This window comes from Eretmochelys imbricata, chromosome 18, assembly GCF_965152235.1.
Source record: "Eretmochelys imbricata isolate rEreImb1 chromosome 18, rEreImb1.hap1, whole genome shotgun sequence".
NCBI classification, from domain to species: domain Eukaryota; kingdom Metazoa; phylum Chordata; order Testudines; family Cheloniidae; genus Eretmochelys; species Eretmochelys imbricata.
The window spans coordinates 15,335,211-15,355,025 of record NC_135589.1 but is presented as its reverse complement, the minus strand read 5'-3'; the positions used below and the strand labels follow the sequence as shown (position 1 = coordinate 15,355,025).

Below are 19,815 nucleotides of genomic sequence, written 5' to 3'. Positions count from 1 at the left end.
CAGGGGGAGGGGAAAATAGTTGTGTATATAAGACAAAGTCCCTTATATCGTGATTGTCCAGATAATATCGGGACGGCTGGTCACCCTAAGCAGGCCAGTCTTTTTCAGCACCTTGGTCCTTTTTTCTTAAACAGCCTTGGGGGCTTTTTTCCCTTAACAAGAGAATCGGTGTTTGCATACAATGCGTACATGTAAATCGACACACACACACTGGGTTTGGAGCTGGCATTACAGTATTTGCATCGTAGCAAATTTTTACAAGGAATGATTTGCATTGTGGAAAATAAAAATAGCTTTAAAAAAAACCAAAAAACCCTACAACCCTGTCTCTTGCCTGTACAGTAAGGGCCAAATCTTGTTCCCCAGTGAAGTTATGGTTTGTATCATGGTTGTGTCTATGGGCATTGGCCAGGATTGGGTCCCCCATTGTGCTGGCTGTTGTACAAACATGAAGTCAATGGCCAAACACCCATTAGCTTTCAAGGCGTGTAAGCAGAAATCCTTAGGACAGCTGGTCCAAAACCATCATCTCTGTAAATAGAGGACAGGCTGGAAAAGGGAAGTGTGCTTCACATGGATTACAGAGGAAAAGGGCACTTAGCCTGTGCCCTCAAATATTGTTGACTTAACAGGAGATTGGGGATGGGTGACCCTCAATGGATCAAGCCCGGACATCCAACATACTTTGCAGCGTTCTCACTGGCACAAGAGAGGGCATGTTTTGGTAAACAGCAAAGACTCTTGGAAAGCGCAGCGAGGCCAAGTGGGCAGTTGGGACATGTCTGGATAAAAATAAAGCCTGGAAATAGGTTTCCCAGCTGCTTCTGTACGCATCCAGGAGGAGATTAACACGTAAAGAAGCTGCTGCCCCTCCTCAGTCAAACTGATTAAAAAAAAAAAAAAACAAATTTGAGTCCAGCGAGTTGTCAAGGAGGCACGAGCCAACCACAGAGCGGAGCTTTCCAACCTCTATGAGTTGAGCTTGGTCCATCTTCCAGCAAGCAGCGTTCCCTCACAGAGCATCCCAGAGAAAACCACTTGAGATCCTCCCACACTGCCATTACTGACAGAGAGGAAAGAAGGGGATGGATACGAAGCCCGGAAAAGACTTGGTAGATCTTGGCCCAAATGCAACATGGTGTTCCCCTCCCCCGAATGACTGCTTCTCCGCTCAGCCAGGAATGAAGGAAGCAGAGCGTGGGGACAGCCTGAGATCAGAAAGCAAGGGTTCCCCGAAGGCCGCAGGTCTGGCCAGCGCTGCGATCCTCGTTTTTCTCCCCCTCGTGGGCATGAACAAGAACCAACAAAAAATAAAATAAGGCGGGGAGTGGGGGAAAGGCTTCAAGTATTAATGACATTTACAATGAAGGAGGCTACGTGGGTTTGTTCCTCAGTCACTTCCTGGAGACTTGGTTCAGGGCTTGTTCTATGTGGCTGCTGCTTGAGCAAAGTCCGACCGGTGTGGCTACACTGCAACCGAACAAATAACCAACCGAAAAAACAACAACAGGTCTTTCCTCCCCCTTTCTCCCTCATCCCCCCCCAAAATATAAAAAGCAATAAGTTTACAAAAATAGAAAATAATTACAGCAAGAGGCAGGAGGGGGAAGGGGAAGGAAGGGCTCCTGGGGGGTTTATTTGGCTGAGCAGTTTAATATCGTCTGGTTGTTTAAAGCATCTTCCACCAGGTGCAGTTCTTGGCGGTCGACTATCACGTCCCTTATGCAGCCAGTAAAGCCGGTGCTGTAGGCCTTGGGCAGTTTGTGAGCCACGCCGAGCTTCTCTATTCCCCCTGCAAGAGATGGGATGGAAAGATCAGGTAGGGGCACAGAGGATGGGCCCGTCTGTCTAGAGCAGCTGCACAGGATAGTGACTTTCTCCATCCTGGCACTTGTGCAATGCTGCCTGCGGTGCTGAACAGCTGGGATTCCTTCCTGACCCCTCAGCAAGGAGTAGTTGATGCCATGAAGCTTAAGAGTTAATTACTAGAGCGGACTGAAAGGGTTCACCTGAAAAGTTTTCCTGGCTGGTTTTGTCAAGACTGAATTTGTTTGCAAGTCAATGTCAAGTCCGGGGAAAAAATTAGTTTTTCCTGGAGGGGATTTTTTAAACCAAAACTTACATTTCATATCGGCAGTTAGACTTCAAATATTGTTTTGTTTCTTTTTTGTTTGAAGGTGAGAATGCAGTGAAATGGCATTTTAAGTGGAAACAAAATTAATCATGTTGCAGTGTTGATTCAAACCAAAACCTGACAGGTTCAGTGGGAAAACACTTTTTCTTTTCTTTTTTTTTTAAACCAGAATGTCTTGTGAGAAAGGTTTTGGTTTTCCAACCAGCTCTGTTGATGGCCCTTCTCTTAACTCCCATGGTGACAAACGATAGAGGGCATACAGCCACCGCATCGTTAAAGGCGGCATTGTCCATTAGGAAACCCTCCTATAACTTTGGCATGGGAAATTGACTAGAGTCGAAAATGGCACCACTTCCCTCTAATGGTGGATGTGTCTGCAAAGGCTGGAGAGAATGTGTCACCTTGCTTCTTTGTCACAGATCATCAAAAAACACTACTTGTTGACCATTTCCATTTAACTGAAGACCTCCCCTTACAACCTGAGCACCCCGCAATCCTTAACGTATTGACCCCCCAACACCCCTGTGAGGGGCAATTATAATCGCTTGACAGATGGGGAACCGAGATACGGAGAGGCTAAGGGACTTGCCCAAACCCTGTGGTGGAACAGAGAACTGAACACAGGTCTCCCGAGTCTGATGCTAGCACACGAACGATGGGAGCTAACGGCTCGCTGCTGTGTCTCCAAGCTGAGAGCGCTTGCAGGGGCTGTATCTGAAGACCATCGGGTGTAATTAGGCAGGGTTAATAGTATTTGTTGTGGGTCATTTTGGACCCTGTCCTGCCCCCACGGATGTGAACAAACGGTTCTGAGGTCAGTCCTGCTCTCACCCACGTCAATAGACATTTTTGCCGTGGGTTTCAGTGGGGGCAGGATCGGAAACAACGAGCCAAATGTCACAACTCCACTGGATTTGACACCGGCAGAGAATTTGGCCCCATAGGTCTATATGCCTGTAGGTTATCTTCTCTTGACAGGCTGCATCTTGATAAGGACACATGGATATTTGTAGCAGGGTCGCTGCCTCCAGAGCACCGCCCCCGTTGGCATGGGGTGGCCCTGCAGCATCCCTGCCTCAGTTTCCCTTTCTTCTGGGCGCCTCAATCAACAGCTCACAAGCTTTTTCTCTTGGCCAGTAATACTCTCTGCTTTATTATCGCAGACCATTCAAAATGGAGCCCTCAAAGTCCAGAGTCCAGATATTTATCCACCCATGTTCTTCAGCAAGCCCCACAAGCCTGGAGCCTTTCCCAGCTTTGGCAGGCCGCTCCCAGCCCCATCTAGCTGGAGTCTTCTCTCCCCTGGTATCACAGGGTCTCCTGCAGGAGCCTTCTGCTGCCTGCAGCCCCCAGGCCTCTCCTCCTCTCTTGTTGTCCAGGGTTTTCCCTGATTTATCCCACAGGCCTGCTTGAGGCACAGGACCCATTTCCCCGCCTGGGGAGGAAAGCAGAATATGGAGCCTTCTGTCCTTTAACAGGCCGGTCACCCTGTGCCCATGCTTCTATACCCAACAGAGCTCTTCTGTCAGCAGTAAGTGCTTTCAGAGTTGGGAACCAGGATTCCAGCCCCAGAATAGCACTATTTTTAGATCACCTCTATGTTCACAGCCCTGTATGGGCAGCGGCGAATTAATCCTTGTGACACCGCCGGGAGGTAGGAGAGCAAGCAAGATTCCCATTTTATAGCTGGAGAACCGCGATGGAAAGGCAAAGGGACTTGCCCAAGGCTCCACAATGAGTGAGGGGCAGACTGGACATTAGAACTCAAGACCTCCTGACTCCCAACCCAGTGCTAATTCCTCCAGACCTCGCTGCCTTCTGTCTCTGCCTTTTATAACGGGGTGGGGAAGAGCCTCTTCATAGGTAGGTTTGTCACCACATCGCATTATAAGGCTGATTTGTTTGCAGTACGGGCACGAGACAGAGGGAGAGAAAGAGGACCCCCGGCGGTGAGGCTCAGAGCCCAGATCAACAGACTCGGGCTTGTGTTGTGGGGTTACAACAGTAGTGTAGATGTTCCGGCTGGAGCCAGGGCTCTGAAATCTGGTGATGGGGGCAGGGCCTTGAAGCCCAGGCTCCAACCCAAATGTCCACACTGCTGTTTTTAGCCCCACGAGCCCGAGTCAGGAGACCCGGGCTCTAAGACGCACTGCGTGGGGTTTTTTGGCTGTGTAGACGTACCCTGAGAGAGTGTGTGTGTGTGTGTGTGTGTGTGTGTGTGTGTGTAACTGTCGTGTCTTCACGCTCCTGGGGCTGAGTGTCCCAGCCACCGAGGTTGCTGTCTGAGGAGCTTGATTAAACTGATTACGAACGCGTGGAGACTCAGGCCCTGATTCTGCAAGGAAACTAAGCATGTGCAGAACTTTACGCACACGAGTCGCCCCCGGACATCAATGGGACCACTCACATGCTTGACGTTATACATGGGCTTAAAAACCTCGCTGAATTGGAGCCACCCAGACCTTGAAAGGACACCCCTGGGCAGTGCCCAGTTCTGTCTCTCCCTCTCTCTGCCCAGCGTAATCACTTTCTGCCCCCCCCCCCCCCAAACTGGAACGGCAGGCAGGGCATTCTGATACTCGTGCGTGCATGAGACCGTTTTCAATGGCAGAAGTAGTGAACTGTTTTTAAGAAAGAAGCCCTTATTTGAAATCGGGACACAGTTCTCTGTCAGCGAAGCAGCCGGCGGAAAAAGCCCTGGGCCAGAGAGTATTTCCATCATCGACTTCCCACGTGGACATGACTACACTGACATCTCTGGCACATGTGGGGAAACCAACTTCTCCTGCTGCCTTCCCCACCAGGATGCTGCCTTGCTGTATGGAGAATGTTCCTTTAACAGGCACTGCAAGGGGCCTGCCACAGATTCCACAGGAGGAGTGGGGCATAGGACGCTTGGTTTTAAGGGGTAGGCACGCACTAGGCGAACCCACAGTGCTGCCTTTACAATTTCTGTACTTGGTTAGACCAGCTGTCAAAGGAGCTAAATGCTGATCCACTTGTGTCCAGTCCTTTGAGATTTACAGAGGAAAACATGCTATCCCTTGAACTGTACAGCCGTGCCTATGGCACAAAGCAGCCATCACCTTCTACGGCGCTGTGGCCCATCACACAGATTTACGCCAGGGCTGATATTTTCAGACAACTCGGGGATTTAGGACTCAGTTCCCATTGGGGTTAATGGGAAGTGAGTGTCTAACCCTCCTTGGGGGCTTTGAGACTCTCCACTCCGGGACACAGAAGGGAATTTCATTATTTCTTCCCGTGTTCAACTTACCCAGCCAAAGGGCTCCGTCGGTGTCTAGCTGAGTTGCTCCAAGAGGGGAAGAACCAGTTATGGGGGCTTCGTTGCCAACCTGCAAGGAGCCGTCTCTGTGTACTCTGGTCCCAGAAAACAGAGAGGGATGCTCAGTAAAGGGGCCTGGAGCAGCGGTCTGCCTTAGCCTGACTAGGGAAGCTGCAGATGGCTCCATCACCGTGCATCAGCCCCCTGCCCTTTGTGCTGTCTCTGGACCCCTGCAGGCCTCGATTTCTCCTGCCAGGACTGGCATCGCAATCTGCAGCCAGCACTCCTGCACTATCCCCTGCAGCGCCTCCTCCTGGGAGAGGCTGGTACGACAAGCAAGGTGAGCTCTCTCCTTCAACCTGCTTTTGGGGGGGGGGCGGGGTCCTGCTGCAAGCTGATGTCCCAGACAAAGCTCTTCCAACAGCCCCTGCCTCCTAATACTCCCTCCAGACTCATCAGCAGAAACCACTGGCATTCCAGCCATGCGAGCAGCTCACCACTCCCCTCATCACCAATATAAATAAAACCCATGGGAGGCTCAACACGAACAGAATTCCAAGCCCTTAGCCAGCTAAAATAAAAGGCATGGACCGGGAGTACTTCCTTGAGCCTGCCCCTTTCGCATTTCCTAGAATCTAGGGCAGGCAAGTCAAGGCATGCACCCCTCCAACGCCACATTGGCCGAATACCACTCCTCTATTATTATCTGTAGGGCTCAGTGACCCATGGAGACCGTGGGGCCTGGCTCCAGGGCCATGACTCAGGTGCCCGAGACGTGACCCAGCCCAGCTCATGTCCAGCTGTGAGCACACTGTCTGCAACCCCGCCAGCCCTTATGCCTCTTCGCCGCCTGCCTCCCCAAACCGTCTCACCTGTACGCTTTGATTTGGATCCACTGGTTCGTGTTCACTGGCACCGTGGAATGCAGGACAACCGGCTTGGAGCCAAGGTCGTAGGTCATCTGCACGTAACCGTCCACTATGGCTAGGGCGATGTAGTCCGACCGCTCCAGCCCCTTCCCACTCCACAGGATCAGACCCTGGGTGGCTTCCGTCTTGATGCTCAGTTCAAAGTGGTTCTCCTGCAAGGCCTTCTCGCTGCACCGAGGGGCCGGGTGGGGGAAGGGAAGACAGGCCTGAGTCAGGAAGGGGGCTACTGAAGCAATGGGCAGCCCCCCACTCAGGCTGAGAGGCAGGTGGCCAGCCTGCCAAAGCAGCATGCTCCTCTGCTTCCAGGCAGGTCGCTGCTCTGGCTGGTTTCCCCCGCCTAGCCTCTGGAATAGGCACGGGGAGCGTGGGTGGATGTGTCGCGGGGTTATACACCTATCTGCAGGACGTGATGGATCTCAGACACAGGCAATTCACAAGGCCTGATGTGCTGTTTGCAAAATGGGATGAGAGGAGAGGCAGGGGCTGAAGCAGCCCGGTTCGGCCCCACCTTGGCCCCTGCAAAAGGTCCGAGGCTCACGAGCCTTGCCCGGGGTTTGGGCTGGTATGCAGGCCCTGGAGAACGATGGGGTGGGGGGCTGGGCAGGCCCCGATTCTGCTCTCGAACACGGCTTCACGCACAGCAGCCTTTGAGCCGGGCGAGTTCAGTACAAAGGAGGCTCCGTCAGCTGGACTAGAAGTGCCCTGGGGAGGAGTCAGCTGGGGCTGGTGCCATTTTGCCCTCCACCAGCAAGTTCCCTGGGACTGGCCAGAGGAGACAGCAATCAGCCTGCTGGGGCCACACACGAGGGAAGGACCCCCCCAACACCTCTGCCCCCTCACCCCCAAAGCCCCAGGGTCGTCCTCTGTCCAGCCCACTGGCCTGACTCACAGGACGCCAGCAGGGAGCAGCGATGGAGTGGCCCTGTGTCAGAGTGCCTTCTTGAGCATCCAGAAATAGCACCAAAGGGTTAATGGCGAGACCATCAGGCTTCTCCAATGTCACTGAACCCCCGCAGTGACTCGGACTGACACCCACCCCGTGTGGCGTGGCTCCAGGGAAGAGAGGCATGATGGGAACTGGGGCGGGGGAAGGCTGCACTTTGCACCTGGGACAACAGAGACAGTCTCCTCCTAAAACCAGTGCATTACTGGGACCAGACTGTCCCCCATCAGAATCCACATCTCCACTCGGTCACTCCTGGGCAGGGATACAATACCCCGGCCCAGTTCCTGCCACTGGCTACAGCACTGGGTGACTGGCCACGTTGCCACTGGGGTTACAGTGGGCTGTAAATGCTGGGTTTCCCGCTCTGTTCTCCCAGGAGGCTGCCGCTGACGCGTGAGCACACAGAACACCAGACAAAACAGAGAGCCGCAGGGAGAGCATTTTATTCCCAAGGGACACTGCAGCCAAAGAGCCAGATGGCAGCTCTGGGTGAAGCCCGCATCACCAGCGATATGACCCAGCCTCCCCACTAAGCTGTGGGCATTTGCTCTATCAAGCGCTTGCTTGGTGGGTGAGTTACTGTTGAAAGGCAGATCCAGAGCAGGTAAATGACTTGCTCCAGGCCACAGAGCTGTAGCCCCATCTCCTGAGTCCTCGTTCTGTGCTGTATGGGCTCCCCCCCGCCCCCCGGCCTCCCTTTATTTCAGGCTCTCGCAGGCTGCGAACCATCGTCCCTTATCAATAAAAAGCCAAGCATTCAGACACGCACGACAGACAGAGAGGCCAACGAAGCAGCAACACCAGAGTGCATGAGGCACGAGACACAAGAGCCGAAGCCTGGCGGAGACTCACCTGTGGTCCAGGGCATAGTCCAGTGCTTCGGGACTTAGAAGCAGGAAGAAAGGGGAGGCATGCCATAAGCGCCAGAGGAGAAAAAAGAAAACCACCCGCCTGGCTCACAGAAGGCCCTGGGTGCGGTGCATGGCTCTGCCTGGCTCAGGGCAGCTTCTCACCCTGAGCATAAAGCCTGGGGAACAGTCTCTAGAGGGAACTGAAGTGGGGAATCAAACGTCCTTTGGGGCTGCCTGGGTTTCCTGACACCCCCGGGGTGAACTCTCAGGACTCCGGTAAGCAGGGACACGGCACGATCCCTGCATATCTGATGCACGCAGGAACGCGGAGCCCACTGAATGTTCAGCCTCCACTTTCACTAGAGCTTTGCTGTGGATACTCTAAAGGCAGCCTGCGAAGGGCGGGAGGGCACGTGGCGAGGTACTATCAAGGCAGGACCAGAGAGGGTGCTGCAAGGGTTCTGCTAATTACACAGCTGCTTTTGCTACTGGTAGGTATTTGCATCAAGAAACCCCTCCGAGATTCAAACTGTCCAATGCAGACTGCCTGACACAGGGCAAGAGAGGGTTTGCCCGGCTCAGGGGATGGGCAATAGGAGATGGAGCCTTTTGCCTCGAGCTCCACAGTTAGCGTCCAGGCCAGAGTAGCTGCAGATTCCACCTAATAGGCCTTCAGTGGTGGATCTTGGTACGGTTTGTCAAAGACAGGTGTCTGCATCAGCAAGATCGGACCCCTTGGTGGCTGTCCGATGAGCGGCCAAGGCCTGAACGGCTGTGGAGCAAACTCTGGGTCAGGGCTGGGCCACTTTGGCAGGGCTGCGTGGGGGAAATCCCATACGACAGCTGTCCTGCTCACATGAGGGGCCAGTCTCAGGGTCTAGCACTAAAATCAGCTCCAACAAGTAAAAAATAAAAAAAGTCAAGGGCAGTTCATGCCCCGCACGACACAGCAAGGCAACTGTGTCATTAGCAACAGCTCCGCATGGCCAGCACACCTCCAACCTTTACATACGGAGGCAGAAGAATCTGGTTTCTAGCCGTTAGCCCTGATGGGCAACTCTGCAGAGCAAGCCCCGAGTGGTGCCAGCTCGTGCCTACTGCCAAATCCCAGCTGGAGAAGCTTTAAGCTCCACTGCTGGTTGGATGCCCAGATGAGTGGGCACTGGCTGGCACCACTGTGGAACAGCTCCCCAAGTGAGCCGGGAAGCAGTGACCCTTTCTCATTTCCTGGCAGCGCACCGAGAGGGAGCAGGGCAGAGAGGGAGCAGCGTTCCACCACCCTACGAGTGTGCCTGGCTCCTCCTGGCACAGCGGGGTAGCCAGGCTTCCAGCTGCATGGCAAAGAGACTCGGCATGCTGCCAGCTGGAAGGCGGCTGTGATATGTGGGGCTCACATCATCTAGCTGGTGAGGGGCCAGGCTCCTGTGAGGACACCCCGGGCTGCTCTTACCATGCAGCATCAGTCAGGCTGCGTTGCTTTCCCCCTCCCTCAGTGCAGACATGCATGCATGCAGGTTCTCAGCCTCCGAGCCCTCCTTCCAATCCCTGGCCTGGAGAGAATGAGGTGGGACGGGGATGCACCAGACAGCTTGCACCCCCCACCTCCGAACACACACAGAATAGAGAATGCGACTGGATGAGCCACTGCTGCTTCGAAGGGATCAGGTACCCCCCACTCCTGCTCCCCAGCCAGGCAGACAACCAGCAAATAAGCAGCTGTCAAGAGGACTTTGGAGAAGAATCCTCCCTCCCAGCCAAACTTTGGCACCAAGGAGCCCTCCCTGTATGTTACCCAGCGGGCGTCTGGACCACGTTTCCTGGGGTGGCAGGATCTCAGTGCCTGACTCTGCACACCCTCCCTCCAGCTTTATACTGCAAGGACTCACTCCGGATTCACATTGGTACAAGTGAGTGCAGAATCAGGCTCCCAGAGGGTCCACCCTGCTCACTGCTTAACCCCTTCATTGCTGACTGAAGAGATCCTTGACAAAGGATCTCCCACTCACTTCCCCCCAGCCCCCATGCCCATTGCCCCAAACACATCTGCGTGGGTGGAGCTAACCCACACACACCACTGGCATAAAGCCTGGCCCCACTGAAGTTAATGGCAAAAGCTCCCATTGACGTCAATGGGGCCAGCGTCTCAGCCCTGGATTCAGAGACCAGCCCCTAGCTCCTCTCTCCGCACCTAACCCTACCAGTGAAACACAAGTGGTGCCCACGACAAAGCTCTGCTCTTCCCAGGTGCTGGACGAGAGATTCTCGGCAGCTGTCCTCCCCCTCAAACACCGCTCGCTATCTGGCTGCGTGGAACAGGGCTCAGGGTCATGGGGGGAAGCCCAGGGCGGCGGATGGCAATCTATGTGCAGTGGTGGAGGGCAGATGATGGACAGTGAGGAGGGGTGTGTGTGATCTACTTACGCTGGGATCTCATTGGTCAGTTGGCTTGAAAACAAAGAAACAAGGACATTCAGAAGAGACAGACAGACAGACAAAGAGCAACAAGCAACGGGGATATTAGCACTGGGGGTAGGCGGGGAGGCAGAGTGGGGAAAAGGGCAAAGAGTCATTCGTTATCTGGCTCCAGAGATGCCAAATGGTCCCTAGAGCTGGGAACTAACTGGACTAGCTCCAGGAACCATGAGGCTGAAGAAGACCTAGGAAGCTAGTTGAGATGCCCCGTGGATAAAACCAGAGGCTGAGCTACCCTGCTGTGGATTAGACAAGTCCATCATTGCTGGGGGCTTGGTGGGGGTCACACAGTGTCAGCCACAGGTGGGCAGCACTGCCCGGCTGACGGCGCATTGTTATTAGCCCCTAGCAGCAGCATCGCTGCATAAACAGCCAGTGACAGAAACGACAGGGTCCCAGGAGAGTTATTTAAACCATCAGCTTGAAAACAGAGGGCCCGATTCTTCCCTCAGTTAGGTCCTCGCAACCCCACTCAAATGATCCATTTCAATGGGGTGGCAGATGCAGAAATGAGGGTAGAATTGACCCCCACGTTTGGGATGTAGCTGTCAGGGGAAATGCTGCCTTCAGCTACATCCTGGCTGCTCCCTGGGACTCAGCGGTGTAACTGAGATCTGAATTTGGCCCACAGCAATTTTTAAATTTGTTAAATGGAAACAAATTCTCCAAAGCCCAGCCTGTGGCAGCCAATTGAAATTCCTGTGTGGGAGGAGAGCTCGGCGACACTGTGGATTGACAGCACTAACATCAGTGTTAAGCATTCGCTTAACAAAGAGAAGGTTAAGGGGTGACTTGATTACAGTCCACAGGTACCTACGTGGGCAACAAATATTTAATAACAGGCTCTTCAGTCTAGCAGAGAACGGTCTAACGATCCAATGGCTGGAAGTTGAAGCTGGACAAATTCAGACTGGAAATAAAGCATCTATTTTTAATGGTGAGAGTCATTAGCTACTGGAACCATTTACCCAGGGCTGTGGTGGATTCTCCATCACTGACCATTTCAAAATCAAGACGGGATGTTTTGTTTAAAAGCTCTGCTCTAGGGATTATTGTGGGGCAGTTCCCCGGCCTGTGCTCTGCAGGAGGGCAGTCTAGACAATCACAATGGTCCCTTCTGGCCTTGGAATCTATGAATGTCAGGTCTGCAAACCTGGCTTTGGATTTGGCTTCCGGCCACCCACACAGTGGAGCCTGGGCCCTGCAGCCTAGTCCCTGATGGACGTTTGGCTACATCACAAGCCATACAAGTAATCACTGGGAGCCAGCCAATTATTATGATAAGAAATTTACAATAAGGAGCCTACAGTTTCCCCAGCCCCGTAACCCATTAGTCAGTTATACAGTAAAATATCGGCCTCTGGGGTGCAGGCCAGGGCCTGGGACAGTCTCTGACAGCTGGCAAGAAATGAAGCCTGGTTTAAGGTAGCCAAAAGCAGTGGGCAGGGCAGGAAGAGTTTTCAGCAGCACTGCTGGGTCCTGGGATCTCCTCCTGGCCTCCCCCATTCCAGGGGGATTGGTGCAGAGCAGAGATGGGCTGAGCCTAAACCCTGGATCTGAAAACCCCTAAACCATGAACCCTGGTGTTACAGCCAAATCTGGGAAACGGGGAGGGGAGGGAGGGGTCTGTTCCATAAGGGAGACAGACACAGAAGGAGACTGACAGTGACTGGAGACCAAGACATACAGAGATAGGAGAGCACAGAAAGATGGGGAGCAGGCCCCTGGGAGAGCTGGGTAGCAGTGCTGTAGAGGTCCCTCATGGCAGGAGAGTTTACACGGCAGCTCCCGATAGGGACAGGGTTCCCACTCTCGCTATTCTGCACCCTTAGGACTGCCCAAACTGGCTGGGGGATGTCACTCATCCTCGAAGCTGCAGGACCCTCTCGCTCCCCTCAGCCTGCTAGGTTTTCAGGGTACAGTCCCAGATCAGTTCTGGATGTCATAACACATTGTTGCCTTTGGGCGCTGACTCACACCCAGACCAGATGACTTTGATCTGGGCCAGTAACTCCGGAGAGTGGATCCCGCCCAGCTTAGGGACTGCATATGCACCAGATCTCCAGACAGCAGCTACCGGCCTGGCTGAGCGGGGAAGCTACCAACCTAACTCATGAGCAAAAATGTCCACATTTGCGTGTATTGTGGGACGGGACTGAAGGGGAGGAAAAGACCAGACCAGGAGAGGGTGATGGGTGAAATCCCACCTCTGCCTACCCCTGGTTTGAGCGCTTGATTCACATTCCTCTGTGCTATTGGCTTAGCTCCCACCAACACCTCCCCTCCCCACCCCTGGCTTTGATTTAACCTCCCCAAACCTCAGTTCAGCTCACCTCTTTGTCACAGCATTGTGGTACTCCATGTAGGTCCTGCCATCAAAGGCAATGGCCTCCGAATCGCCTGCTGCCTTCTCGATGATCACTGGGGAAGGGGAGAGGAGAAGCACAAGCAGGGATCACGACACTATCGGTGCATCTCCACAGAGCAATAACAAACCGGCCAGGCACAGAGTGCTCCCGACGGGTCCAGGGCACCTGGCAAACTCGCCTGCTCCTGGGGTGTGTTACGAACTTGATGCCCTGAGCAAGTCCTTGAAAAGGTTTGCAACGGCTCACGCACCTTTCGAGCGACTGGGGGCCAGCGTGCAGAGCGAGGTCAGGCCAATTTGGGGCCAGAGAGTGCATTGCTCCCGTACAAAGCCACAGCGAAAGACCAGGTTCCTGCCCCAAGGAGCTTCCAGTGGGGACACATGACACAGTCCAGACTCCAAACGCATAGGGAGAGCCAGAGGACGGGACTTCCTTTTGTTAACTCAGTGGGCAACGTTTTCACTGGCGTGCGTCGTGTAAAACACTAACCGCCACAGGGCACGCTGCTCTCACGCGGTCACATCCTGCAATTCTAGAGCACGGCCAGGCCACATGACCCCAAGACCCTTGCCCGGGAACATGGATGGCACCAACAAGAATAAAACCCCAGCCGTGGCCTGAGAGCTTCCAGCTGGCTGCCATCAGCTCTCTGCAGAGCCTGGCTAGTAGGCCAGGCCATTGCCAGTGGGGAGTGCAGTCTGGCCCAGGCCCGCTTCCCATCAGCCTCACCTTTCTCGCAGTGTGCCCCGGAGAAGCCCCTCGGGCAGGCGCACTCGTAGCTCTCTAGCCGGGGGCTGCACATGCCTCCATTCTGGCAGGGGTTGGGTTTCTGGGAGCAGGGGTGGGAGCGGAAGGCAGAGATCTCAATGGCGCTGCGGATGTTCTCTTCCTTCAGGACCGGGATGCCCTTAATGGAGATCTGAAGGGGAGGAGGGGGGCACACAGGGAGGGAAGCAAGAGGCAGCATGAAGATTACACTCCACTCCCAGCTGGGCTTTGGAGGAAGGGTAGGCACAGAGTCCATCCCAGAAATGAAATGGAAATTCAACTCATGACCCCCTAGAATGAACGCCCTGAGCCTGGTATGTCCCCCTGGCATGGTCCTCAAGAACATGCCCTGCCCTCCCCTGCCCAATGCTGCTACCTCCTGGCTGAGCATGCATCACCATGCTGCAAAATGTCCCCCGGTGCATGGGGGGCAGGATGCCCCCTGGCCTGTCCTAAGGCTCCTGTGACTTCTACAATGGCAGCACAGTGGGGTACCAGGGACGGAAGGGCTGCCAACCATTGGGTCCTCACTGCCAGATGCGCAAGGAGGGCTACCCTCGAACCCACAGCCAGCTGCCTTACCCTCTGCACGGCTCCGTCAAAGCTGGTGGAGATGGCCGCGGCGCGAGCCAGCTTGCTGAAGTCGGGCACTCCCCCTACGTAGAGGGGTTCCTTCAGATTCAGGACGGCGTGAGGAACCTGGGGGCCGGGGAAGAGGGCGAGAGGTGAACCCAGGACCAGGATGAGAAGTGGGAGAGTGAATGGCCCAGCCCTGCATCCTATCCGGGGAGGCAAGTAGAGCACTGGCTGCATCGGCTGCCCTGTGTGGACTGGCAGGAGCCAGGGACGGCAGCTCGAGATGGAGACGGGGACTTAGCCAGCTTAAGGGCCCAGCCTGGTAGGAAAGAGGAGACATCAGCTCCCTCCCCACCATGACTGAAGCCAACGGTCCCTCACCCAAGGGAAGAGATCCCCTCACTGGGGCAGACACACCAAGGGGGAACATTACAGGGAGGAATTCAACATCCCTCCAGTAAATACCTTCGCCCTGTGGACCTACAGGGTCACCCTCCTCTATGGGGTGCCAACCCTCCAGGATTGTCCTGGAGTCTCCAGGAATTAAAGATTATGTCACGCGAGGAAACCTCCAGGAATATGTCCAGCCAAAACTGGCAACCCTACCCTCCTCTCCCATGCACTGCTACCGCCCTCTGCTGGCCACCCTTAAACACTACAGCTGAGAACACAGCTCTTTTGGCCAACCTTCCCTCTCTCCCGGCTCTGTCTCTCCTTATTGAGAGGCTTTCCTATGGCCCTCTTGCCATGGAGGCTGGGCACAATAATAGATGGAGCCTCCCAGCAAGGAAGAATTATCACCTCTCTTTTTACAGATGGGGGAACGGTAAAGCTGAGACTCGAACTCATGCTGCTGCATTCCCACCCCACAAAACTATCCTTGCCCCGCACCTGCAATCCCTGGCACAGCAGAACCAGTGCAGTTGAGATAGCCAGGGCTTGCTGAGCCGCTGGTTAGTCCACATAGCAAACCAGGCATCTGGCCAGGCTCCAGCCACTGCTCTGGCTGGGTAACTTTATGACAAGTCTTTCCAGAGCCAGATTTCCTCTGTGGGCCACCTGCACTGCTCATGCCTAGGGATGCTGCGTGGAGAATATGCACCCTGTGGAGCTGAGCCCAGCATTCATGCCACGGCACTGGAGAGGTGCTCTATGCACCTTGGCACCAAGTCAGGGTCTGGAATTGAGAGGGCTGGGGGAAAGGGCTACAGGAACAGGGTGTGTCTGAGCTGTGTTCCCCCTGAGTCAGACTGCCACGTTCTTACATGCCAGTAAAAAGGAAGGGATTTCAAATGAATTCAGTTCTGATGAAGGTACCAGACACACTCCCCTGGAGAATGGAGGCCTCTAGGTCTGTTCGTGACCTGAGACTTCAAATACAGTAGAACCTCAGAGTTACGAACTGACTGGTCAACCACACACCTCACTTGGAACTGGGAAGTATGCAATCAGGCAGCAGCAGAGACAAAAAATAGCAAATACAGTGCAGTGCTGTGTTAAACATAAACTACTACAAAAATAAAGGGCCAGTTGAAAAAAAAGATTTGACAAGGTAAGAAAACTGTTTCTGTGCTTGTTTCATTTAAATCAAGATGGCTAAAAGCAGCATTTTTTCTTCTGCATAGTAAAGTTTCGAAGCTGTATTAAGTCAACGTTCAGTTGTAAACTTTTGAAAGAACGACCATAATGTTTTGTTCAGATTACGAACAACCTCCATTCCCGAGGTGTTCGTAACTCTGAGGTTCTACTATAAATAAATATTGACACGCTGTGGTTAGGGCATGTGTGTAACCACTGCCCCCTACTGGACAGAATCAGAACTGATTGCTTGTGTGTCATAGACCCCAAACAGCAAATACTATAAGGAGAGTCTCTTTTAGCTCGTACAGCAGGAGTTTGTGGTCTCAGACCAGGAGGATCTGAGTTCTATCCTTGCTGTCACCATAAAGCCCATGGTGGGCAGCTTAACAACATCTGGAAAGTCCCAAGTAGTGGCCACAACATTTATCATTCAAAAAGCAGCAGTGGAAATTTGCTGCCTGGCTGGCCAAGACGAGGTTATATTAATCACTAACTAACGCTTTGCAGAGTTAAAACAAGAAGGAATGACCAGATTACTGAAATGTGTCGAAATCAAATAGAACTCGCTGAAATTAACGAAGGAAAAGAAACAAAAATGTGTCTAGTCTACAGAACCCAGAATGGGGCTGGTCCAACGGAGAGGGTGGGCGGATGGAGACGAGCATGGATCACTCGGGTTTGAATGGAGGAATGTAAAACATGTTGATGGCACATGAGATGGAAGCGCGGTGGGTTATACTTATCTTTACCTTACGGGATTTCTGAAATCCAGACAGCGGAGGAGGGAAAAATACGAATGAAAATCAAAAGGAAGAGAGAAAGAGAGAGAAACAGGAAATCAGTGGGGTTCCATCATAGCACGCAGGGCTGCATGCGCATTGGCTAATGTCCGTTCCCTCGTTAGCAGGCAATTAAGACAGGAAAGATGCAGAATGGAGTGGCAGACGGTGCTGCTGTCCTGCCAGGTGGAATGCTGCTTTAAAAAGGGCAACTTTAATACCAAAGGAACCTTGAAAAGGGGAAAAAAAGGAGCATTTATGGAAATCAGACAGCCCTTGGCACCCTGCGTCCCCTTTGCTATCGAGGAGAGACCGGTGTTAGAGGAATCAAAGAGCTCTTGTCCTGCTGCAGGTGCATAACGGTCCCATGTTTTAATGGACATCTAAGTCTTGACAGAGGGCACAAATCCAGCCACGTGATTGCACAGTGGAGAGGGAACAATGCCCTGCTTTAAGTTACATATGGGCACAGCCCACTGCCTCTAAGCTGTAGTCTAAATCCAGATGGGCACAGACTACCTAGCCTATACTACAGGCGGGCCTAGACCACTCATACTCAACTCCCTTGAGGCCTCCAAGCCCTGAGACTTGGTCCCATCTTTAGTTTAAACCCTGATGACTTTGGTAATAAGAGGATGTCAGGCGAGAATCCAAAGCAAAGCCGGCAATCAAACCGGATGAGGTTTCCCCCAGTACCAAACTCTCTCACTGGAAGGTTTATATCCTTTGCTCTTAGAAACTTTTCCATTGCTTGGGAGAAGAGAGTTTGGGGTTGCTGTCCCAGCTCCTCCGCTTGGAATAGAGTGTGCAAGCAAGACCAGGGCAAAGGCTTGTGTTCCAACACCATGTGTGGAAAAAACAGCCTAGCTCATTTCCTCGGAGAATCTGCATTCAGGCGTTCAGGGGCGTGTTTACCAGCACTTGGAGTTGATCTTCTCTCCGTAAAGTTCAGGATCATCGCTCCCTGATACAGGGAGAGGGATGCTGGAAGAGCAACCACTCCCTGGGGAACAATGAGGTCGGGGGCGAGGAGAGGAAGGGGCAGAATGCATCCGCGGTGTGGGTTAGAACGTCAGTGTCTAACCTGCTGTGAGTGGGGCTGTTTGTAGGGAGATGGGAGAAGCGTAGAGGGGAGCGGGGGAGAGAAACCAGAAAAATGCAGCTACTAGGTTGAAAGTGGAGCAGAGAGAGTGGGGACAGATTTTGCTGGCATCTGTGTGATCACGGTAATTGATTTTAATGACTCAATTTTCTTTCCCCCTGAAAAGCGCTGTCTGGCTCTTCACCCAGAGCACCAGGAAAGGCTCCCGAAGCCAGGATCTGGCCCTAACACTAGGCCCCAGTGGAGGAAGGGCCGTGCACCGGCAGCTGCACCCAGCCAGGGACCTGCAGCCGGGGATGCCTGACTGGACACAACCCGCAGAGCTGGTGTCTGGGGAACCAGGGACGTCTCTCTTGCAAAGGGGCTGCCAGCTCCCCAGGGTGGGCAAGCAGGAAAAGAAAGGTATAAAAGAAGGGTGGACCTGCTCTGACAGGAAGGAGGTGTTCCCCTAGTGACTCAGGGCAACTAAGTGAGGGCTCTGGGGCTAGAATCCAGCTGGGGGGAAGCTTATCCCATACAGCTCTGCAGAGTATCAGAGAGGGGACCGTGTTAGGCTATATCCACAAAAACAACGAGGAGCCTGGCAGCACCTTAAAGACTAACAGATTTATTGGGGCATAAGCTTTCGTGGGTAAAAAACCCACTTCTTCAGATGCATGGAGTGAAAATTACAGACACGGGCATAAATATACTGGCACATGAAGAGAAGGGAATTACCTTACAAAAGCTCCCTTCTCTTCATGTACCAGTATATTTATGCCCGTATCTGTAATTTTCACTCCAATAGCTCTGCAAAGGTACCTCAGATCTGTCACATGGTGCCCCATCCCTCCCCACTGCTCCCTGGATTTCCCATGCTCTCCTTCCGCTGCCGAGCACAGGGTACTAAGCATGCCCAATTGTGAGAAGTGGAAAAATGCCTACTAAATAATGACTGGGGCTGAGAACATTCAACTCGCTTCGCTTGTGAAAGGCGTGGATTTGAAGCCTATCTAAGCTGAAGAGGCCCCAGCTGGCTCCTCTAAAAGAGGTCTGCCTCTCTCGCTGTTCCCCTGGCTTTGCATCCCTGTGGGTCTCACTGCAATCGGTGGGGTTGGTACAAGAAACCACGGATAGGCTGTGTCAGACTTTGTCAGGTCTCATGGCAGTGGGGACCGTCTCCGGCCAGGATCTCACTGGCCTGCCAACTTACCGGTGACTCTCCCATCACCCTCTCGCCGTTGTTAATCCGCATCACCCCCTTGCGCCTGTTCCTCTCCAGAGACACACTAATCCAGGTGTTCAGAGGGACTGGATCCTTGCTCCTGGTTATGGGGTTTGGAGAGGAAGAAAGGGGGAAAAAACACAGTTGGGGTGAAAGTCATCCAACAGATGCAGCAGGTGAGCGGGAGCAGAACAGACTGTGCTGGCTGGTATTTCCTATTTGCAATATGGGAGCACCCCCTGGCCAGGGCCCCACTGGGCTGGGCACTGCGCACGGTTATGGGAACTCACTCAAGTAAAGCTAGGCTGGGTACGTCTACACATGCTGCAGTCACACCTCTGGCTGCAGTGTAGACATGCTAAGGGAGTGACAGGCCCTGCCCCAAGGAGCTTAGTCAAGGGCAGGAGACAGGAAGGATTCTGCTTCCCATTCTACAGATGTGGGGAACTGAGGCCCACAGGGGGGACAGCTTCAAAAGTGCCTAAGGACCAGATTTTGAAAAGGCATGCAGGTGCCTAGCTACGTTGCACTCTGCCCTCAGCTACGTAAGAGTGCCAACACCCATTTTCAGAAAGCACTGAGAAGCCAGAGAGTCTCAATGGAAGTGAACAGGGCTTAGGCTGCTACGGGCCAGATTTCCAAAGGAATTTCAGTTCCTACAGATGAACACAAGCACTGTGTGGGATTTTTAAAAGCACCCAGGGCCTCAGGCACCTAACTGGGTTGGGCACCTTTGAAAACCTCGTGAGGTGCCTCTCTGCATCTTTAGGAATTGAAATACCTTTGAGAAATCTGGCTCCAAGCGACAGGCCCAAGGC

At 53.4% G+C, this 19,815-nt stretch overlaps 1 protein-coding gene across 1 annotated transcript in view; it reads right to left on the bottom strand.

Annotated features, from left to right (window-relative positions):
• Positions 1-1,634: 1,634 nt before the first annotated feature.
• The window catches only part of AGRN (agrin), a 221,439-nt gene continuing 203,258 nt past the window's right edge, over positions 1,635-19,815 (bottom strand). The window contains exons 31-39 of the mRNA XM_077837287.1: positions 18,986-19,097; positions 16,662-16,673; positions 14,338-14,454; positions 13,717-13,906; positions 12,952-13,039; positions 8,148-8,180; positions 6,293-6,517; positions 5,412-5,515; positions 1,635-1,792 (exon numbers count right to left, since the gene is read on the bottom strand). Coding sequence (XP_077693413.1) covers positions 1,635-1,792; positions 5,412-5,515; positions 6,293-6,517; positions 8,148-8,180; positions 12,952-13,039; positions 13,717-13,906; positions 14,338-14,454; positions 16,662-16,673; positions 18,986-19,097 — 1,039 coding nt within the window. The remainder of the gene's footprint in view (positions 1,793-5,411; positions 5,516-6,292; positions 6,518-8,147; positions 8,181-12,951; positions 13,040-13,716; positions 13,907-14,337; positions 14,455-16,661; positions 16,674-18,985; positions 19,098-19,815) is intronic.